The sequence below is a fragment of the Sciurus carolinensis genome, chromosome 8, assembly GCF_902686445.1.
Source record: "Sciurus carolinensis chromosome 8, mSciCar1.2, whole genome shotgun sequence".
In the NCBI taxonomy this organism is placed as follows: Eukaryota; Metazoa; Chordata; class Mammalia; order Rodentia; family Sciuridae; genus Sciurus; species Sciurus carolinensis.
In genome coordinates, this window is record NC_062220.1 from 13,489,909 (window position 1) to 13,510,432 (window position 20,524).

General features: G+C 38.1%; 1 protein-coding gene across 1 annotated transcript in view; it reads right to left on the reverse strand.

The window, feature by feature from the left end:
* Positions 1–20,524, reverse strand: part of Mgam2 (maltase-glucoamylase 2 (putative)) — a 90,672-nt gene that overhangs the window by 50,220 nt on the left and 19,928 nt on the right. The window contains exons 6-14 of the mRNA XM_047562092.1: positions 20,074–20,245; positions 17,288–17,387; positions 16,357–16,469; positions 14,857–14,982; positions 12,279–12,410; positions 12,087–12,185; positions 10,302–10,415; positions 9,150–9,234; positions 6,308–6,425 (exon numbers count right to left, since the gene is read on the reverse strand). Coding sequence (XP_047418048.1) covers positions 6,308–6,425; positions 9,150–9,234; positions 10,302–10,415; positions 12,087–12,185; positions 12,279–12,410; positions 14,857–14,982; positions 16,357–16,469; positions 17,288–17,387; positions 20,074–20,245 — 1,059 coding nt within the window. The remainder of the gene's footprint in view (positions 1–6,307; positions 6,426–9,149; positions 9,235–10,301; positions 10,416–12,086; positions 12,186–12,278; positions 12,411–14,856; positions 14,983–16,356; positions 16,470–17,287; positions 17,388–20,073; positions 20,246–20,524) is intronic.

Genomic DNA, 20,524 nt, shown 5'->3' on the forward strand with positions numbered 1-20,524 from the left:
AAGCTCATTGTCAGGTACCTCTCATGCATCAGGCTACTGAACACTGGAGGTTTCATTACTATATGACTGTTATACTGTAGATTTTCTTTTTTCTCCTTATTGAACAATTTTAAGTTTTTATTTCTTTACTTTTCTTGCTCTTTTTTCCTTTTGTTTACCTGTTCCCTCACTCTCTTTCTCCCTTTTTGCATGCTAACATCCAATTTCTTTTGATTACACTCTCACCCTATTATCTAGAACTTCTGTATATTCCTTTCTTATCCCATTAACAGCTACATCCTACATCTTTCTGCATCCTCTTTGTCCTCCATTAGAAACTGCAGACCTTATTGCAAATCTGTTTGTTATACTGAAGATAATATTTGAACTCATTCTGTTTATTATGACAATATTGTTATTGTCCTCACAGGGGCTATTTGGTCTAGGATTGCATAGTGTCTGAATTGGGCACTGCTAATGTTGATCTCCCCTTAAAGAAAAGGTTTTGGAAACCTATAGGGCCACTATAAGCCTATAGGGGGAAATCTTCAATACCCCAGATCTGCACTTCTAGAGGGCAAGATACATGAACAACATGAAAAAACAAGGGAAGAAAATGATCCAAACAAATCTAGATTCTATATTCATAGAATCCAATGACAGTATGTTAGAAGAAATGTCAGAAAAGGACTTCAGATTATATGTGATTAAGATGATTCGCGAAGCAAAGGATGAGATAAGAGAGCAAATGCAGGCAATGAATGATAATACCAATAAGCAGTTGAAAGAGCAACTGCAGGAAGCAAAAGATCATTTCAACAAAGAGATAGAGATTCTAAAAAAAAAGAAAAAGAAAAAAAAAAAACCAAATGGAAATCCTTGAAATGAAGGAAACAATAAACCAAATAAAAAAACTCAATGGAAACCATCACCAAAAGACTAGACCATTTGAAAGACAAAACCTCAGACAATGAAGACAAAATATTTAATCTTGAAAATAAAGTTGCCCAATGAAGATGGTAAGAAATCATGAACAGAATCTCCAAGAACTATGGGACATCATGAAAAGACCAAATTTAAGAATTATTGGGATTGAGGAAGGCACAGAGATACAAACCAAAGGAGTGAACAACCTATTCAATGATAAAACATCAGAAAATTTCCCAAACCTGAAGAATGAAATGGAAAATCAAATACAAGAGGCTTACAGAACACCAAATGCACAAAATCACAACAGATCCACACCAAGGCACATTATAATGAAAATGCATAACATTCAAAATAAAGATAGCATATTGAAGACCGCGAGAGAAATGCATCAGATTACATATAGTGGGAAACCAATACAGATAGCAGCAGACTTCTCAACCCAGACTCTAAAAGCTAGAAGGGCCTAGAACAATATATTTCAAACACTGAAAGAACATGGTTGCCAACCAAGAAAACTATATCCAGCAAAACTAACCTTCAGATTTGAAGATGAAATAAAATCCTTCCATGATAAACAAAAGTTAAAAGAATTTACAAATAGAAAGCCTGCACTACAGAATGTTCTCAACAAAATATTCCATGAGGAGGAAATGAAAAACAACAATGGAGGTCAGCAAAGAGAGGAACTACCTTAGAGAAAAACCACTCAAAGGAGAAACCAAGCCAACTTAAAAACCAAAAATAAGCCCAAATGACTGGGAATGCAAATCATACCTCCATAATAACCCTGAACATTAATGGCCTAAACTCATCAATCAAAAGACATAGACTGGCAGATTGGATTAAAAAGAAAGACCCAACAATATGCTGCCTGCAAGAGACTCATCTCATAGAAAAAGACATCCACAGACTAAAGGTGAAAGGATGGGAAAAAACCTACCACGCACATGGACTCAGTAAAAAAGCAGGGGTTTCCATCCTTATTTCAGAAAAAGTGGACTTCAAGCCAAAGTTAATCAGAAGGGATAAAGAAGGACATTTCATACTGCTTAAGGGAACCATAAATCAGGAAGACATAGCAATAGTAAATATTTATGCCCCAAACAATGGTGCATCCCTGTACATCAAACAAATCCTTCTCAATTTCAGAGATCACATAGACCACAACACAATAATTCTGGGTGAGATTAACACATGACTGTCACTACTAGATAGGTCTTCCAAACAAAATCCAACCAAAGAAACCATAGAACTCAATAACACAATCAATAACCTAGACTAGAATATTCCATCCATCAATAAGCAGATTCACTTTCTTCTCAGCAGCATATGGAACCTTCTCAAAAATAGGCCATATGTTATGCCACAAAGCAGCCCTTAGGAAATGCAAAAAAATTGAGATACTACCTTGTGTTCTATCAGATCATAATGGACTGAGAGTAGAAATCAATGACAAAATAAAAAACAGAAATTACTCCAACACCTGGAGACAAATAATATGCTATTGAATGAAACATGGATAACAGAAAACATCAGGGAGGAGATAAAAAAATTCTTAGAGGTCAATGAGAACAACGATACAATGTATCAAAATCTCTGGGACACTGTGAAAGCAGTACTAAGAGGAAAATTCATTGCATGAAGTGCATTCCAGAAAAGAATGAAAAGTCAACAACTAAATGACCTAACATTACAGCTCAAAGCCCTAGAAAAAGAAGAACAGAATAACAGCAAAAGTAGTAGAAGACAGGAAATAATTAAAATCAGAGCTGAAATCAATGAAATTGAAACAAAAGAAACAATTCAAAAAATTGACAAAAAAAAGTTGGTTCTTTGAAAAAGTAAACAAAATAGATAAACCCTTAACCACACTTAAAAAGAGAAGGAGAGAGAAAACTCCAATTACTAAACTTCGTGATGAAAAAGGAAATATCATGACAGACACCACCGAGATACATAACATAATGAGAAGCTACTTCAAAAATCTGTATTCCAACAAAATAGAAACTACCAAAGACATTGACAAATTTCTAGAGACATATGTTCCTCCCAAACTGAACCAGGAGGACATACACAATTTAAACAGATCAATATCAAGCAATAAATAGAAGAAGCCATTAAAAACCTACCATCCAAGAAAAGCCCAGGACCAGATGGATTCTCAGCCAAGTTCGACAAGACCTTCAAAGAAGAACTCATTCCAATACTTCTCAAAGTATTCGAGGAAATCGAAAAGGAGGGTACCCTACCTAACTCATTCTATGAAGCCAATATCACCCTCATACCCAAACCAGGAAAAGACACATCAAGGAAAGAAAATTTTAGACCAATATCCTTGATGAATATAGATACAAAGATCCTTAACAAAATATTGGCAAACCGTATCCAAAAACATATTAAGAAAATCGTGCACCACGTTCAAGTGGGGTTCATCCCTGGAATGCAAGGATGGTTTAATATCTGTAAATCAATAAATGTAATCCATCATGTCAATAGTCTTAAGGATAAGAATCATATGGTTATTTCAACTGATGCAGAAAAAGCATTTGACAAAATACAACACTCCTTCATGCTCAAAACACTAGAAAAAATAGGGATAGTAGGAACATACCTGAACATTGTAAAGGCTATTTATGCTAAACCCATGGCCAACATCATTCTTAATGGAGAAAAACTGAAGGCATTCCCTTTAAAAACCAGAACAAGACAGAGATGTACTCTTTCACCACTTCTATTCAACATTGTCCTTGAAACTCTAGCCAGAGCAATTAGACAGACTAAAGAAATTAAAGGGATACAAATAGGAAAAGAGGAATATAAGCTGTCACTATTTGCTGATGACATGATTCTATATTTAGAGGATCCAAAAAACTCCTCCAGAAAACTTCTAGACCTCATCAATGAATTCAGAAAAATAGCAGGCTATAAAATCAACACGCATAAATCTACAGCATTTTTATACACAAGCAATGAAACATCTGAAAGGGAAATTAGGAAAACAACTCCATTTGAAATAGCCTCAAAAAAAAAAAAAATACTTGGGATCAATCTAACCAAAGAGGTAAAAGATCTCTACAATGAAAACTACAAAACATTGAAGAAAGAAATTGAGGAAGACCTTAGAAGATGGAAAGATCTCCCATACTCTTGGATAGGCAGTATTAATATTGTCAAAATGGCCATACTATCAAAAGTGCTATACAGATTCAATGCAATTCCAATTAAAATTCCAATGTTGTACATTACAGAAATAGAGCAAGCAATCATGAAATTCATCTGGAAGAATAAGAAACACAGAATAGCTAAAGCAATCCTTAGCAGGAAGAATGAAACAGGGAGTATCGCAATACCAGAACTTCAACTATACTACAAAGCAATAGTAAAAAAAAACGGCATAGTATTGGTACCAAAATAGACAGGTAGATCAATGGTACAGAATAGAGGACACAGACACAAACCTAAATAAATACAATTTTTTCATACTAGATGAAGGTGCCAAAAATATGCAATGGAGAAAAGATAACCTCTTCAACAAATGGTGCTGGGAAAACTGGAAATCCATATGCAACAGAATGAAACTAAACCCCTATCTCTCACCCTGCACAAAACTCAACTCAAAATGGATCAAGGACCTCAGAATCAGACGAGAGACCCTTCATCTTATAGAAGAAAAAGTAGGTCCAAATCTTCAACATGCAGTTTAGGATCAGACATCCTTAACAAGACTCCCATAGCACAAGAAATAAAAGCAAGAATTAATAACCGGAATAGATTCAAACTAAAAAGCTTTCTCTCAGCAAAGGAATCTATCAGCAATGTGAAAAGAGAACCTACAGAGTGGGAGAAAATCTTTGCCACTCATACTTCAGATAGAGCACTAATTTCCAGAATATATAAAGAACTCAAAAAACTCTACACCAAGAATACAAATAACCCAATCAACAAATGGGCTAAGGAAATGAATAGACACTTCACAGAAGAAGATGTACAAGCAATCAACAGACATATAAAAAAAAATGTTCAACATGTCTAGTAATAAGAGAAATGCAAATCAAAACTACACTAAGATTCCATCTCACCCCAATTAGAATGGCAATTATCAAGAATACAAGCAACAATAGGTGTTGGAGAGGATGTGGGGAAAAAGGTACTCTCATACATTGCTGGTGGGGCTGCAAATTAGTGCAACCACTCTGGAAAGCAGTGTGGAGATTCCTCAGAAAGCTTGGAACGAAACCACCATTTGACCCCGTTATCCCACTCCTTGGCCTATATCCAAAGGACTTTAAATCAGCATACTACAGAGATACAGCCACATCAATGTTCATAGCTGCTCAATTCACCATAGCCAGATTGTGGAACCAACCTAGATGCCCTTCAGATGATGAATGGATAAAGAAATGTGGTATATATATACAATGAAATATTACTCAGCTATAAAGAATAATAAAATTATGGCATTTGCAGGCGAATGGATGAAACTGGAGAATATCATGCAAAGTGAGATAAACCAATCTCAAAAAAATTAAAGGACAAATGATCTCACTAATAAGCGGATGATGACACATAATGGGAGGTAGGAGAGGGGCAAGAATGGAGGAAGGAGGAACTGTATAGAGGGAAAAGAGGGATGGGAGGGGTGGGGGGAAGGAAAAAATAACAGAATGAATCAAACATCATTACCTATGTAAATGTATGATTACGCAAATGACATGCTGTTACTCCTTGTACAAACAGAAACAACATGTATCCCATTTGTTTACAATAAAAATAAATTTAAAAAAAATCATGTGACAAAGTGGGTGAAGGATGGACCGCTTTGTAGAACATACCTGTCTCCTTAATAGACTTTCATAATGGGTGGTGGTGATGGTGATGATGGTGGTGTTGGTGAAGGTAGTGGTGGTGGTGGTATTAGTGGTCATTGTGTGTGTGTGTGTGTGTGTGTGTGTGTCTGTCTGTCTGTCTGTCTTTATGTCTCTATCTGTCTCTTGAGGAAGAGGAGAGAATTGAGAGGGATAATGGAACAAGAATTGGGGAGGTAAGTTAGAAGGATGCAAAGTACCATTGCCAGATAAATGTAGGACACCCAGGTAAATGTGAACTTCACATAAACAAGGAATAATATTTAGTATGCTCTGCAGAAACTTTACTTGGCATCTTGCATTTTTATTGACTAAAATCAAGCCCTTATTCATAAGCCAATTGAGATTAATCCTGTACAGAAACCAAAGATTTGTAGGAGAGGACTTCTTAAGTACCCAGCAAGAGCAGTTTCTATATGCTTAGATTTAAAAAAAAAAAAAAACATTTGAACTATATACCTATGGAACAGAAGAGAAACCCTCCACCTCCCCTCTCCCCAAATCTGGAATCAGGGAGAAAACCAAGTTCTTACGAGTGTGTGGCTCTAGCCATGGAGTAGCCGTACAAGCTGTGGACATCATAGTGAAGGCCCCAGTAAAACTCTGTGTCCATGCAGAGAGTTCTTGCAAACAGTGAGTGGTCTAGAATGCCTGGGGGGAAAACACCCATCAGTGAGGCAAAGTCTCCATCCATCAACTTTAATAAAATATCCACCCAATCTTTTTCTTTCTGGTTGCTATAACTTTTCCACCAATTTCCACCTAACAAAGTCCTGTGCAGATTTTAAATTCTATCCTAAGTATCATTTCCTACTGGGAGCCTACACTGACTACCCCCAGAGATCATCAAAAATAATTTGCATTCTCTTGAGCTCACAAAGGATGGTGTTGAGCAGAGGTATGGAAAACCTGCTCAGAGCAACATGCAGTTGATCTGAGACTAAATACATAGCACACAGTTCATCTGCATAGATTTAATCAAGGAGAATTGAGTATAAATGTACATATATGAGGGCCCCAGTCACAAAACACAAAGTGAGAGATGAAATTTGAGTGGTTTCATGAATAAGAGCCAAATCCAGGCTCTGAGAACCCTGTTACTGTATTTTCCCTTTTCCAAGCTGAAAATGGTCAGCCCTTACTGTGCCATGGCCTGCAATCGCTCTCTTCCCTTTCTTCCCCTTATGGACCCATATCTAGGGCTATGTTTACTTTCCTCCTTGAAGTCTTCATCACGTATAGGGCCTCAGTATGAGGTACAACTTCAGAAAGTGGTGGAACAAGGAATGACTGAGATTAAGATTTTCCCACTAACCTAACACAAGATTTTGAGTCAGATATTAAATTGGATTATAAAATATTTTAAAACTTCATATTTCTTGTCCAGCTTGGATTATAAAATGAAATAATCACTTTAGTTACAAAAAGGAGACTAGAATTTGACCCTGGAAGGTCAAAGTTGTTGCATTTGTATCTTTGTCATGTCCATATGTACTACACAACCCTAAACAGGTAAGAACCTGCCCAACTATAAGGGAAACTGCTGATCATATGTGAGTAGACCAAATGCCAAGGGGTAGAGAGGGCTTACCAGAGAAAACAGAAGGTGATGCATTGAACTTTTTAGTAAGAAAAAAATTAGGTTTGACCAAGAAGATTAAGAAGTCAGATAAAAAACATAAGCTGATCCAGAGTGGGAAAAAATAAAAGGGGGTAGGGAGGAGGATACAGACTGAGTAGAAAAGAAAAAAGAGTAAGTTAGGGAAGCAAAGAGTAGATTTTGCAGGAGGCTAAATGGTTTGAAGTCAAGACTCCCTCCAAAAAATTATTTACTCCTTCAGTGACCAAAGGAACCAAAGAGGGAGCTAAAACTTGGTCTCAGGTGAGTTGGTCAGCTCAGGGGGTCCAGCACTGTGACCAGAATACCTGGCAAGAACAACTCAGAGGAGGGAAGATTTATTCTGGCCCATGGTTTCCTAGGTTTGCATTCATGGCGGGATGATTTCACTACTTGGACCTGAGGTATAGCAGAATATCATGGCAGAAGAGTGTGTGGTAAAGGGAAGCTTGTCAGCTTATAGCAGCCAGGAGAAGAGAGAAGAAGGGAAAAGACAAGGCTCTCGAGGATATGCCCTCAGTGATCTACTTCTTTCAACTAGGTCCCACTTCCCACTAGTTCATGAAGATATCAATGGATTAATCCATTTGGTGGATTAAGTGGATTAATATATTGATGCCAGAACCCACATGATCCAATTATTAACTAGAAGCTCCACCTCTGAAACTTGCTGCATTGGGGACTCTGCACTCAACATATGATTTTGGGGGGGTCATTTCAGATCCAAACCATAACAACAGGGTGTGTATGTAGGGTGGACAAAGCAAGATAAATTGGCAGAGGCCATCCAGATGCCCATTCAGCAAGCATTCTCTTCCAGGAACATAAGGAGATTGTACTTGAAGGTAATACCTCCCCTTAAAGTTAAGCTGAGGCTGAGACCAGATTCTGGAAAAGAAATGTGGACAAGTTGGGTAGACCCCATTTCCAGGCCCACCTTTCTACTCTTTACCCAAAAATCTGGAAACAAAGACCTCTGAGATAAGAAAAACAGACAATGGAAGAAACTAGATCTCTGAATCACCACTTGGATCAAGTCATCCATCCTCACTAGAGTACAATATAATTATTGGCTAATGCATGGAGATAATAGGATTTCTTTGTTTCCAAGCATAGTCTATCCTATACTGCTCACCCCCACCCCAAAACCCAGGTGTGTGCGCGTGTGCACACACACACACACACATGTGTTCTTTCAAAAGAATATCATGTCAGAAGGCTTTGGTGAAGGAAATGTGACGAATAAATAGAATCTTTAAGGAACCATTGATGCCTTAAACTATTGCTAATGGTGGGGGGAGGGTGGAGAAAGGAAGGAAAGAAGAGACAAAGGGAGGAAGGGAGAAGAAAGGAGAAAAGAAAGCGGGGGAAGGGAAATGTTTACAAAATTACAGTTTTACTTCAGTGTAAAGTAGTTTGTACCTTGGAGAATTCTGAAACCCTCACCAAGTTCAAAATGGAACCATCTGAGGGCTTTGTAGGCTGTGAATGAAGCAAAAGAATCCAGAATTCTGGGGTAGAAGGATGGTGGGAGGGACCAGGCTCAGACAACACTTTTCACCACCTGTTGCCCTTGGATTGTGGCAGTGAAAAGGTAACTGAAGATAAAGTAATGCCATCAAGACACAGTGGAAGAGAGGCTGGATGTCTGGAGATCACTGACTGGAAAGGGAACTGCTTTGGCCACACTGAGTATGACTGAGGCTGCCTTAAGCACATTTTGTGTCTGCAGCTTTTGCAAACAGGTGGACACTTACCAGGAGTGAAAGGCGGAAAGTTCAAGTTGTTTGATTCACACCTATGATCAGAACCTTGGAGAAAGCTAGTTACTTCATCCATTTCCTTCAAAGACACAAAACACACAAAATGGACAACGTTATTGATTTATAATTAGCTATTAGGAGATACAGAACAAGAAGTCAGGATATCTGGGGTTTTCAATGATCTGGTTTTTGGATTTTGAATAATCTCCCCAACTTTTCTTGGCCTCTGTTTCATCATTTATAAAATTAAGTCGCTGGATTAGGTCAACTCTAGGGTACAGTCCAGTTCTACATGACATGGGCTACATTTAGCTTTTTATTAGCTTATTTCAAACTATTGATTAAGAAATGTGATTTCAAAGGCTGTCCCTGGCCTTATAAATTGTGAAGATTTCACTGTTGGTATTAGGTTTCAGTATACTTAAAGAATAAAAATAGGGTAATTATTTTTATTCTGTAATTATAATTTTCCCTGTTGTTTTTTTTATTCCACTGTGGAAGGAATAATGAAAGAATATAATCGAACTCAAGTCCATTTCTTTGGTATTAGGTTTCAGTATACTTAAAGAATAAAAATAGGATAATTATTTTTATTCTGTAATTATAATTTTCCCTGTTTTTTTTTTTTATTCCACTGTGGAAGGAATAATGAAAGAATATAATCGAACTCAAGTCCATTTCTTTGAAATGAATTAAAAATAAGCAATATCTAATACCACTAACATACAAGATGTTTTCAAGTTTCAAAGAAATTTCCCCACTTTTCTCCAGTAGAAAACACAGGACCTCATTAAATTATTTTCTAGTGATTAATTTTTTGGGACCATTGCTGCAAATAATAGAAATCAATCCCAACTTTTGATAAAGTGGTCTTTTTTAAGCTGAAAAGATAGCAAAGGGAGGAAAAAGGCAAGGCCATAAGAAAACACGGTTTTACCCAAATGAGGTAACCAGAGAGCGGCTAATTCAGAATAAGGACACAGAGTTCTTAGGAGTCTGGTTTACTATACATGAGATCAGCAACAAGTAAAAGCATAGTAGTATGTCAAGCAAGTAGTATGTCAAGTACAGATCAGGACGGAAATTCATCTGAAACTTTGGTATGTCAGTTTCCAAAGGAAATTCAGGTCCAAAATAATAACTTACAATCCACACTCCATCAAAGTCCAGACGCTCATGAAATTCAGTGAACTCCTCTATCCACCACTCCTTACACACTGGATTGCTGAAATCAGGAAAGACAGTTGGTCCAGGGTGTCCCTAGAGATCAAAGGAGGAGGACAGACAATTCATTTGTTGGTTCAGTGATTTACTGATTATTGACTTCTATTTCTTTTACTAGAAAACCCACATTGCTTTAATTTTAGAATCAAAATTTGTTATTTCTCCCAATGCATACTAAACAGACAAATGTATGCAAGTTGCCACAGGAAATAAAAAGTAAAGGAAAAATGACAAATTAAATAAAAATCCATCATGTCCTTTTCTATGAAAAAGCAAGTAAAATTTCATTATGTCAGGTTAACTGACAGATAAACCACTTAAAATGCTGGAAAGTCTAACTTATCAACTTAAAAGAGAATGGTTGAGTTCATTTGATGTATTTCTAAAGTTATATTAAACCTGTTTTGAATAATTGTGTTATAAATAACATGCTGATTTGTGCATATAACCAATGTTTTATAAATGGTTGAGTAAAGTTTATGCCTCTTACTCCTGCCAAATATTCCTAATCCTACCTCTGTTTTATCTACATCTATTTGACAGCAGTTTTAAATGTTTTCCATGGATGGCACAAAGATGTAACCACAGTCAAATTACTGAACATTCTGAATTAATAGGATACAAACTTTTTTGCAACATTCTTGCTGATTTTCCCCTTAGATTAATATGTTGGCGATTAGGGACACTTTACACTAAGGCCACAAAATGAATATATATTAAAAATGCAAAGAATTCTTCAAACACGAGATGGATGGTAGAAATTTCTGCTTTCACTGGATTGAGCTCTTGGTCCTTTGTTGCAGGTGATGGGAACCAAGTAATAATTTCAGGTAATTCTGGACTCCAGAAAACAAGTGGTTTGGCAGAGCAACAACCAACAGAAGCCTTGAGTGGAGATCAGGCCAAGTGAGCTTCATTCTAAACAAGAGCATTGACAGCCACCTCTACCCACTTCCACCACCACTGCCTCACCCAACTCATGATATTTATTGGTCAATGAAATGAATTTAGTGAGCAGAGTGAAGAGGGGGCCACCAATGACTCTGAGAAGACAGTTTTGCAAAGTCAACTACTCAGAAGAAATAGGAACTGCATTCATATGAATTTTCCAGAGTTCTAACTTTAATAACTCACATAATCCAACCACATAGAATTGACCACCCCCCCCACCCACGTAACTGGATAAAGGCGGCCTATGTGATGTGATTTGACTTAAAGTATGTACTCTTGGAAAGTCAGCTATCCTTAAAATAGCCTCCTGAATAGTCAATCTATTCTAATGCCTGCAACTGCCATCTTAGAATTAAACCTGGGCTTTATCTAGAAGCTTGGTGTAAATTACAGGAGATAGATTCCACATTAACCTATAAACATAATGATCTATTGCTATAGTTGAATTTACTATCTTGGGAAAGAGGTAGAAATTGGAGGCAGGAGAACTTCAAGTAACTGATTTTTTTTTTTCTAATGATACATTGCTTCTCAGTTATCAGTGGTAATCATGGGTCAGGGGCTAGCTTAAGTTAACTTTTTAAGTCTTTCAGAATTTTAATCTTTTTATTAGTACATGTATTGGTTTAAAATAGTAATAAAAGAAACCTATAAAGACATTAAAAGAATAGCAATATTGTAGCTGGACTTTCACCCATTACCAAAATACCAGCTTCCAAAAAAATGACTGTGATTTACTCTTTCTTGGGAAATTACCTCCCCAACAGCAAAGTCATTGTTCTCCAAGATCCATACTCTCTTTAGTCTTCCATTTTTATATGTTTCATAGTCATAATCTTTGAGGATACCAGGATTCTAATGAAGAAATAGGATACAAATATTATTTTTATAAATTTCCTTTGTATTTTGAAAGAAAAAACAAGGCAACAAGGTAAATGTTGGACATACCGTTATAATTATATATTTCTGGCCATTGTCATGTAACTCCTTGACAAAATCTGGGAGATCAGGGTAACCCCGTTCATCAATAGTGAAATCCTTCATTCCATCCATGTAGTCTATATCAGCATACTGGACATCCTGAAAGGTAACTCTGGCCAGTTAGAACCTAGGGAATACCACCAAGCTGATGGAAAGGATTTCAGCTCTGGTTAACCACGAGAATAGAATCTGAGGGAGATGTAGAAAGGCTTAGGCAGCCAGGCCAAGACAGGGCTAAACAAAGGAGTGTGGAGAGAGTCTTCTGATGAGGTCAACTTCCTGCTTGACGAAAGTGCTTGTGGACACAAGCCAGGGACCCAATCAGACAAACACTTCTGTACTTGTACTCCTAAGCAGGGGACACAATAGAAAGACTAAAACAGACTTGTGGACAGAGAGGGTACCAGTCCCTAACAACAAGGATCGTGTGGACAGGGGAGGAGATAAGGAAAGGAGAAAATTCTAGAGATTATAAAAAAAAACAGGTCAAAACTCCCCCACCAGATTCCCAGCTATGGGGCCCTTTCTCTCCAAAGAAGTCCATCTCTGTCACTTTTGCAATAAACCTACTTCCTGCTTGCTACCTCTATGTCCTTCAATTCTATGTTCTTCAATTCTTTGATGAATGGAGACAATGAACTCAGCACTCCTAGACAGTAACAAAGTCATTTTCCTTATTAATCCTGGAATTTCCAGGGTTTGGCTATCTCCTAGGAGTAAATATGCCCTTCCAGAAAGATGCAGCTGCTTTCAGGTTCCAACTTTATTTTCTCATCCGGATAGAGGTATATCATAAGGCATTGGAAGAAACTCAAGAGTAGAAACTGCATCTTGTTGAACTCTGTAACTTGTGAGCACTCACAGGCGCTCTTGAAATGTTTGTTTGAATGAACCTATGGGGAATGTTATAACCATACTACCTTAGACCTCAAATGTCAAGCCAGAATAAATCATTAGAGGAGAAAATGCTCTTTTGCACTACAAAACTGCTGAAGTAATGATTAAAAAATACAAAAAACAAAAGGGATAGAGTTTTAACTAACCAAGTTCTCACACATGTTCTTGGGTTTGCACACTGATCTATGAGGGGCAGGTGTTATTCTCGGTGAGAAGACTGAACTGTGAAGGGGTTAAGTAATGTTTCCCAAAATCATTTGATTAGGTAGGTGGAGGGTCAATGGGGCTTTTTGGTGATAGGCCCCTTAACTCCAGATGTTCTATTTCCCAAAATCTGTCACTTAGCTCATCGACATATGACAGTCTTCTATGTGTTTTCCATGGGATTGTGCATTAGGAGGCTCCGGCTTGTGGCCTGTTGCCCAATGGGTATCACCTGTTCTGATACTGGACAACCATTTAGGACCCAAGGTTCCCCCACAGCCACAGAGAGGTGTTCCCAGTTAAAGGGGAAAAAGTTCATTTGTTCCTGAACTGGTAACATCTCAAAAAAGCCCTTTCCATAAGAGGCAGGAGGAGAGATAGCAAACAACAGCATTAGTAGAGTCAAAAGAATTATATTTGCATACTGGTTTGCTGCTTAACTAGTTGTTGCAAGTCTGGAAAAGTTATTAACTATACAGTGCCTCCATTTCCTCATCTATAAAGCAGTGATAAATGAGGACTAATCATGAACGTGAAGCCATAAAACAATATAGGCGTGGCAAAATTGAGTCTGATTTTTCCTGGAATTGGGTGTTTTCTAATAGCACATATGGGAGGAATAAAATGAAATATAAATCCATTTCCCCTTAGTGCCAAACAATATGGTGAGCATCTGATTTCTCAGAGTCCTCACTGCTGCTCTGAAAAGGAACTGAAGAATCTTGACATCAGGGCAAAGTCACTCCCACCCGCACACGCTTCCTTCAGAGGCTAACACTCAAGTTCCAAAGAGTCAGCCAAAATAAGTTCTTTCAATAACTTCACTAACCACATGTTATGCATCTCCCAGAGGAGCTTATCAAATACTTAAATTTATTTTTGATTTATCGGTGAACAGTAGACATCATAAATACTTTGTAACCATAGAGCTTCAAAATAGGGTTGACTGAATCTGGAAGAAGTTTACACTAGGAGGAGCTCAATTTAGTGTAAATCATGATAATTCTCTGCTCTGGTTGACCAGGTCACTTCAGGTATTGCTTTCTCTCATAAAATAGCTTTGATGGAATTCATCCTCTGGGCTAGAATGTTACACACATTATACAAGGTGTTCATTGCTTCCAGTCCGCCATAATAAGTCTTAAATTCTCATTTCATAAAGATAGAAAACTCAGAGATGTTAATTAACTAGCCCAACACTGCAAGGAGTTATGGAGAGGTGAGGATACAATTCAAAGTTATATATGGATACAATTCAAAGATATGTATCCGTAAACTGCATTTTTTCATGCTTAGATGGGCAATTTGGCTTGCAAATTTCTGACAGTGTGTCTGCCTCTCTATCAATCATCATTGTATAATTTTCCTAATAGGCTAAATTCAATGCAAATAATGAAAGGTAGAAAATGGGGTCAAATACATGATAAGAGATGGGTCAACTTACATATGGGATCCCAGCTTCACGAGTTCGTTCTACCACCTTTTTCAACCCATCCATGCCACCATAATCCCTGCGACTAAGTTGGAACCCAAGACTCCAGTAGGAAGGAAAGAAAGGTCGTCCAACAAGCTAGAAAGAGAAGTAAAGTCATATCTAAGCTTTACAATAAACATTTTGTAGTGCCAAGTCCAACACTGGATGCATTAGCTCCATTTCATTTCCTCTAAAGTCCTCAGATCTAAAAATGTCAGAGCCAAGAGTAATCTCCTAGGCTAAATCTGCAAAATTCCACAGCTCATATCTTTCTTCATTGAAGTACCTACGTGTATTCCCAACCATTGCGACATGAGAAAATGATAGAATTTTCAGAAAATGCTTGACTAATGGTATCATCATGGGAGGAAAGCAGTTAATAGTCCTTCCATCCATAAGTATTTCATCAGTGTTTACAATGTGGTAGGGGCTAGAGTGAGAACAGAGGACATAACGTCACAAAGCAAGCAGAGTTTCTGCCCTCACAGAGCTAAAGGAAACAAATGTGAGGTGTAATGTCAGGTAACGGTGTGTGCTATGGTAAAAGAATAAGGATTGAAAAGGTGAAGACCAGACAGATGAAGAAATACTGAAATGTGATTAAAATACAAGTTTTCCAACTTGCTCCAGCCAACACTGAGAACAGTAATGTCACAGGTAGGAAGCATCTTTCTCTCCTCCGTGGGAAAGAGTAGGTCTTAGGATGTTGCTTTTATAGGAAAGACTTCATGCTGAGATTGCTGTTTAACAGAAGCATGCTGAACTTAACAATACTTCTATTGAAACTGAAACTTGAAAATATATTAACCTGTCTCACATTGTTCCCTGAGAGTCCCTGCCCTCTAATATATGCGGGCTTTCTCTCATGCCTTTGAATACCTATGCAGTTTATTTGCACCTCATTGACAGAATTTATTATGAGGGACTTCTGATTATAATTATTTCAGACTGTACATATCATATTCTTTTATTTGATTATAAATTCATCTGGAACCATAATTTCATTTTTTTATGAGCCATCCTGAGCAAATCACTTCATCTTTCCATGTCTGAGTTTTTCCATCTGGAAAGTATCTACAGTTCCTTCCTATCCTAGAGTTTGAATCACATATGAATAGCTAACAAAGTTTCTTTCACATAATTACTTTTCACTGAGTTTTTATTTGTGGAAGGCATGGACTTCACTGACTTGTGTCCTTTGGTCTCAGAGTGATTGATGGATCATACCTGGATAGACGATGAGTACCTTGAACCCAGGAAGCTGACTTATTTTTGCATTTCTCAAGCCTAGCACAGTGCCCTTTTAGCATGCAGAAAGCATCTAAAGAGTGTCATCAAAATAAACAAACAAGCAATGAAAGACTAGCAACCCCAGCATTTACAATCCATCTTGTCTACTAATAACCCTATTTTCCTCTTAAAAATCTAAATGAGTGTATCAGGCCATAGCAATGAACACCAAAGTCGTACCTCCAGGTACTCCTGGACCACTTGCTCTGGAGTGTTTCCCAGGAACACGTAGAAGTCGAGAATGCCCCCGATCGTGCGGTAAGTGACGGCAGGGGCAGGTTGAAGGGCGACCTCTGAGAGAGTGAAAGCGAGAGTTATTAGAATCTTATGGCTGAGTATATATATATGCTTTTCTCTGGAGCATGAATAGCTGAGCCATTCAAAACAATCTCACTCTCATTCTCAAAGGAATAAAGATCACATATGTCATTTTACTAGAGGATTGTTTAAGTTCATTAATTTATCAAGCTAGTAAGATAGCAAGGAAGAATTAAGTTTTGTTTAAGAGAAGGGAAAACAAATTCTGTGTTAATTTGGCCATATAAAAATGCAAACTTCTGGATTTTGTGAGTGGCTTTGCTTAAGGAAAGTTTTAAAAACCGTACCAGGTAAGTTTCACTACAATTAAAAATGTAAAAATAAATTAAAATGCCTATTAATGTACCATTAATCCAGCAGCCAGAGGACATCGCTTCTCAGCCTTTTGGCTAAGATCAAGTGCAGAAGCCAGAGGAGAAAGATTATGGGCGAGTTAAGGGCAAGCTATTAGGAGCAGCCCTTAAAATGCAACCTGTTGCCTACAGACAGACAGCACTGCACATGTTGGAATCTGCAAGTATTCTTGGAATATGTCTCTCATTGATTCCTCTTATCTACAGAATATTAAGGGAAACATTCCATAAGGAAGATGCCCGAAGCAGTTTTCAATGAAAAGGGCTTTAAGCATGAGCTGGATTTGTAGACAGATTAATATACTTTCAAGTTTCAGTTTCAATAGAAATACCATTAAGCTCAACATGTCTCTGTCAAACATGATCTCAACAGTCTTTCTTATAAAAGCAGCATCCTAAGACCTACTCCCACCCATGGAATAGGGAAAGATGCTTCCTACCCATGGCATTACTGTTCATCAGAAAAACTCCAAAAGAGGAACCACTGGTGTCTTCAAGGCACAAGAAGAATGTGTGTGCTCCATACAGGTTACTCATGCCCTGTCAACAAGAAAGGAAGAAAGAAGTAATAGCTTTATGTGTTCAAAATGAGTATTCGCCCTAAAATAAAACCAGAAACCATGCTGGACCTCTGCTTGGTCAACACTTAATACAGAATGGTATTGTACCAAAAAGCTGTTGTAGGGCATCATCAACTGAGAAATGGAAAAACAGAACAGGGTAGTCCTGGACAATTCGGATCATTCATCGACGGTAAGAAAGGAAACCCTGACACGTGCTACAAAATAATACTTCTCAAAAATGTCACGCTAAGTGAAACAGACACAAAAGACCTTATGGTGCAGGATTTTGTTTATATAAAATGTCTAGAAAAATTAAATCTGTAGACAGTAGATTAGGGATGGCTTGTGGCTGGTGTGGATACTAGGATATGAATTTGGATTGACTTTAAAAGGACCTACTTGGGTAATGGAAATGTTCTAAAACTGGATTACAATGGTCACCCAAGTCAGTAATGCGGTAAAAATCAATAACTTGTACTTTAAAGGTCAATTTTATGGTATATAAATAATACCTCAACCAAGTTTTTGATAATTGAAAAAATTTTGCTATAACCTATACCAAATTTAACAGGAAGTAATGGTGTTATGAGCAGTTATTAATTTCTTCTTAATGCTCAAATACTTTTTAATCTTTCTAAAATTAATGTGTAATTCTTAGGTAGTTATGAAATTTTTTAAAAAAGAGACAGAGATACTAAATCTGTCAGAGAGAGTTGTGATGAGTGCTGATGATAAAATGCATTCTACTGCCATGTACAACAAATTAGAACAAATAAAAAATAATTTAAAAAGAGATAATGTGTATGTGTAGAACTGTGCTGTAAAGGGAACAATGTTGAGATTATAATATGCATAAAAGTTTTGCAGACATTCTTTGTGTGATAGTGTCACAAATCTTAGCCCCTGGTAAAAAGCAATAGTACTGATAATGGTAAAAAGAAAAAGAAAGAAAATCAGTATGATTTGCAAAATAGAGAAGCTCGATAGGACTCCAGAGACTGGATTGAAAATTGCAGCCGGGAAGGCTTCGACACTTGGATAGAATACAGATTACATTTTTTAAAAATTTTGAAGCAAGAAAGGGATGAGAAGAAATTAAGGGGGGAAAACAGAAGAAAAAAGAAAGGAAAAAGAGAGGTAGAGGAGGCTGGAAGGAGGAAGGAAAGCCAGAAGGAGGGAAGGAAAGGAGAGAAAGGGAGAGAGGAGAAAGAGAAACAGGGACAGAGGGAGGTCACGAGGGAGGGAGGAAATGTGTGCGGGCAAGGACACATTTAATTTAATCTGTAACTATATAATTTAAGAATTTCAGCCAGGCATGGAGGGACATGCCTGTAATTCTGGCAACCTAGGAGGCTAAAGCAGAAGGATCACAAATTTGAGGCCAGCCTCTGCAATTCAGCAAAGCCCTAAGCAACTCAACAAAACCCTGCTCAAAATAAAAAGTCGTGGGAATGTGGCTCAGTGGTGAAGCACTCCTGGATACAATCTCCAGGACAGAAGACAGAAAGAAAAGAAAGAAAGAAGGAAAGAAAGACTGACTTTCAGCTGTGGAAAGTCACTTGGTGCAACCCTCAGCGTGCCAGCATACTTGATCAAATGTTTGAGTGGATGTGTCGACCACTGCTTTTCCCTCTGTTCAGTCCAGCAAGAGTGCTCCTTCCATTGCATGAGGTTCGAGTAGATGTTCTGCAAGTTAGTGAGTTATTTGCTTTGTTCACCTCTTGCAACTATGAATTGCAAACCACCAGCCCTGCACCCTGTGCCATACTTCCAGCTGCACGCAGCTCTTGCCAGATCTGACAGCCAACATCAGCACAAGGGAGGCTTAGAGACTAGCTCCCCACGCCAGAGCTACTCAGTATTGCCATGCACTGGCACCTTGCCCAACCCTTTGCTCTCAGTCAGCAATGATATAAATACAAAAAAAAAAAAAAATTGCAGAGTGAGTGTTTTGAATCTTTTACAGCAACTTAAGAGTAATTTTATGTCTGCTCAATTTGTAATTTTTATATTTTTGGATAGTTTTATTTCATTTTCCAAAAATGCTTTTCAATTCTATTTTACCAATGTGTTGCCCATGTTGGATTAACAACAATAAAAGAAAAAGAAACTAGCCCTTACTCCAGGTAAGTTGAGAGACACTGTTCTAGAACAGGCTTCTCCCACTTCACTGTGTCCGTGATTCTCCAGGGAACTAATTAACATGCAGATTCAGATTCAGTGGGTCTCATGATCTTCATGGCCTGAAACACTACATTTCTAACAACCTGCATGGTGATGCCAACCCCGCCGTCTCTGGAACACACCTTCACTAGCAATACAGAGGCTGTTAGGAGAGACCTTTTTTCCTTCACAAGGTTCTACTAAGAATGGCTCCTGCTGAAGTTCTTTAGATATTCAATTTTTAAAACTAGGCAGTGGCAAAGGTATTTTTCCATATGTGGTGAGCTCTGATACCAACATTAAATTGTGTTTTCCACTAAAAGTAAGATTTTAATTGCTCTACTTCTAATAGTGTCTTTACAACGTCAAGAACGGATAGTCCTCAACTCAAACACTTCTAACTTGAGCAAGACAAGATATAGCTGTCTCTGGAGGCTACTTTTGGGGAAGGAAGAAGAACACCCCTGACTGAGCAATGACCAGGCGGAAGGGGACCTCACCGCAGTGGGGGCGGCATCCCTGGTGAAGATGGGCCAGGTCTTCCAGGACATGTCGTGGCGGTACCGTTGGTGCACGTGCTCCCCCAGTCCAAACACGTTGGTGCTGGGTAGTCGGAAAGACAGCTGCAGGAACTGCTGGGCAAACTGGAGGGGCCCAATGCTGGTGTCCAACCTAGGCCAGAGACAGAGACTCGCTGACGCTCTCTCTTATCTCTGCCCAGAAGCTGTTTGCTCCTTTCCACGTGTGCTCAGAGCAGTTGCTTTAGGTATTATCGACTTCCACGCCACCTTGAAGGCCTCTCCCGGGCACCTGTACACTGACTGAGTCTCATGGAACATAGCAATGAGCACCAGGGGCTCAGGTCGAATGATTGGGCAAAGAGAAGAGATGTGACCTGACATTTCTGTGCACCTACTGCATGCCAGATGCAATTCTGGATGCTTTATAAAT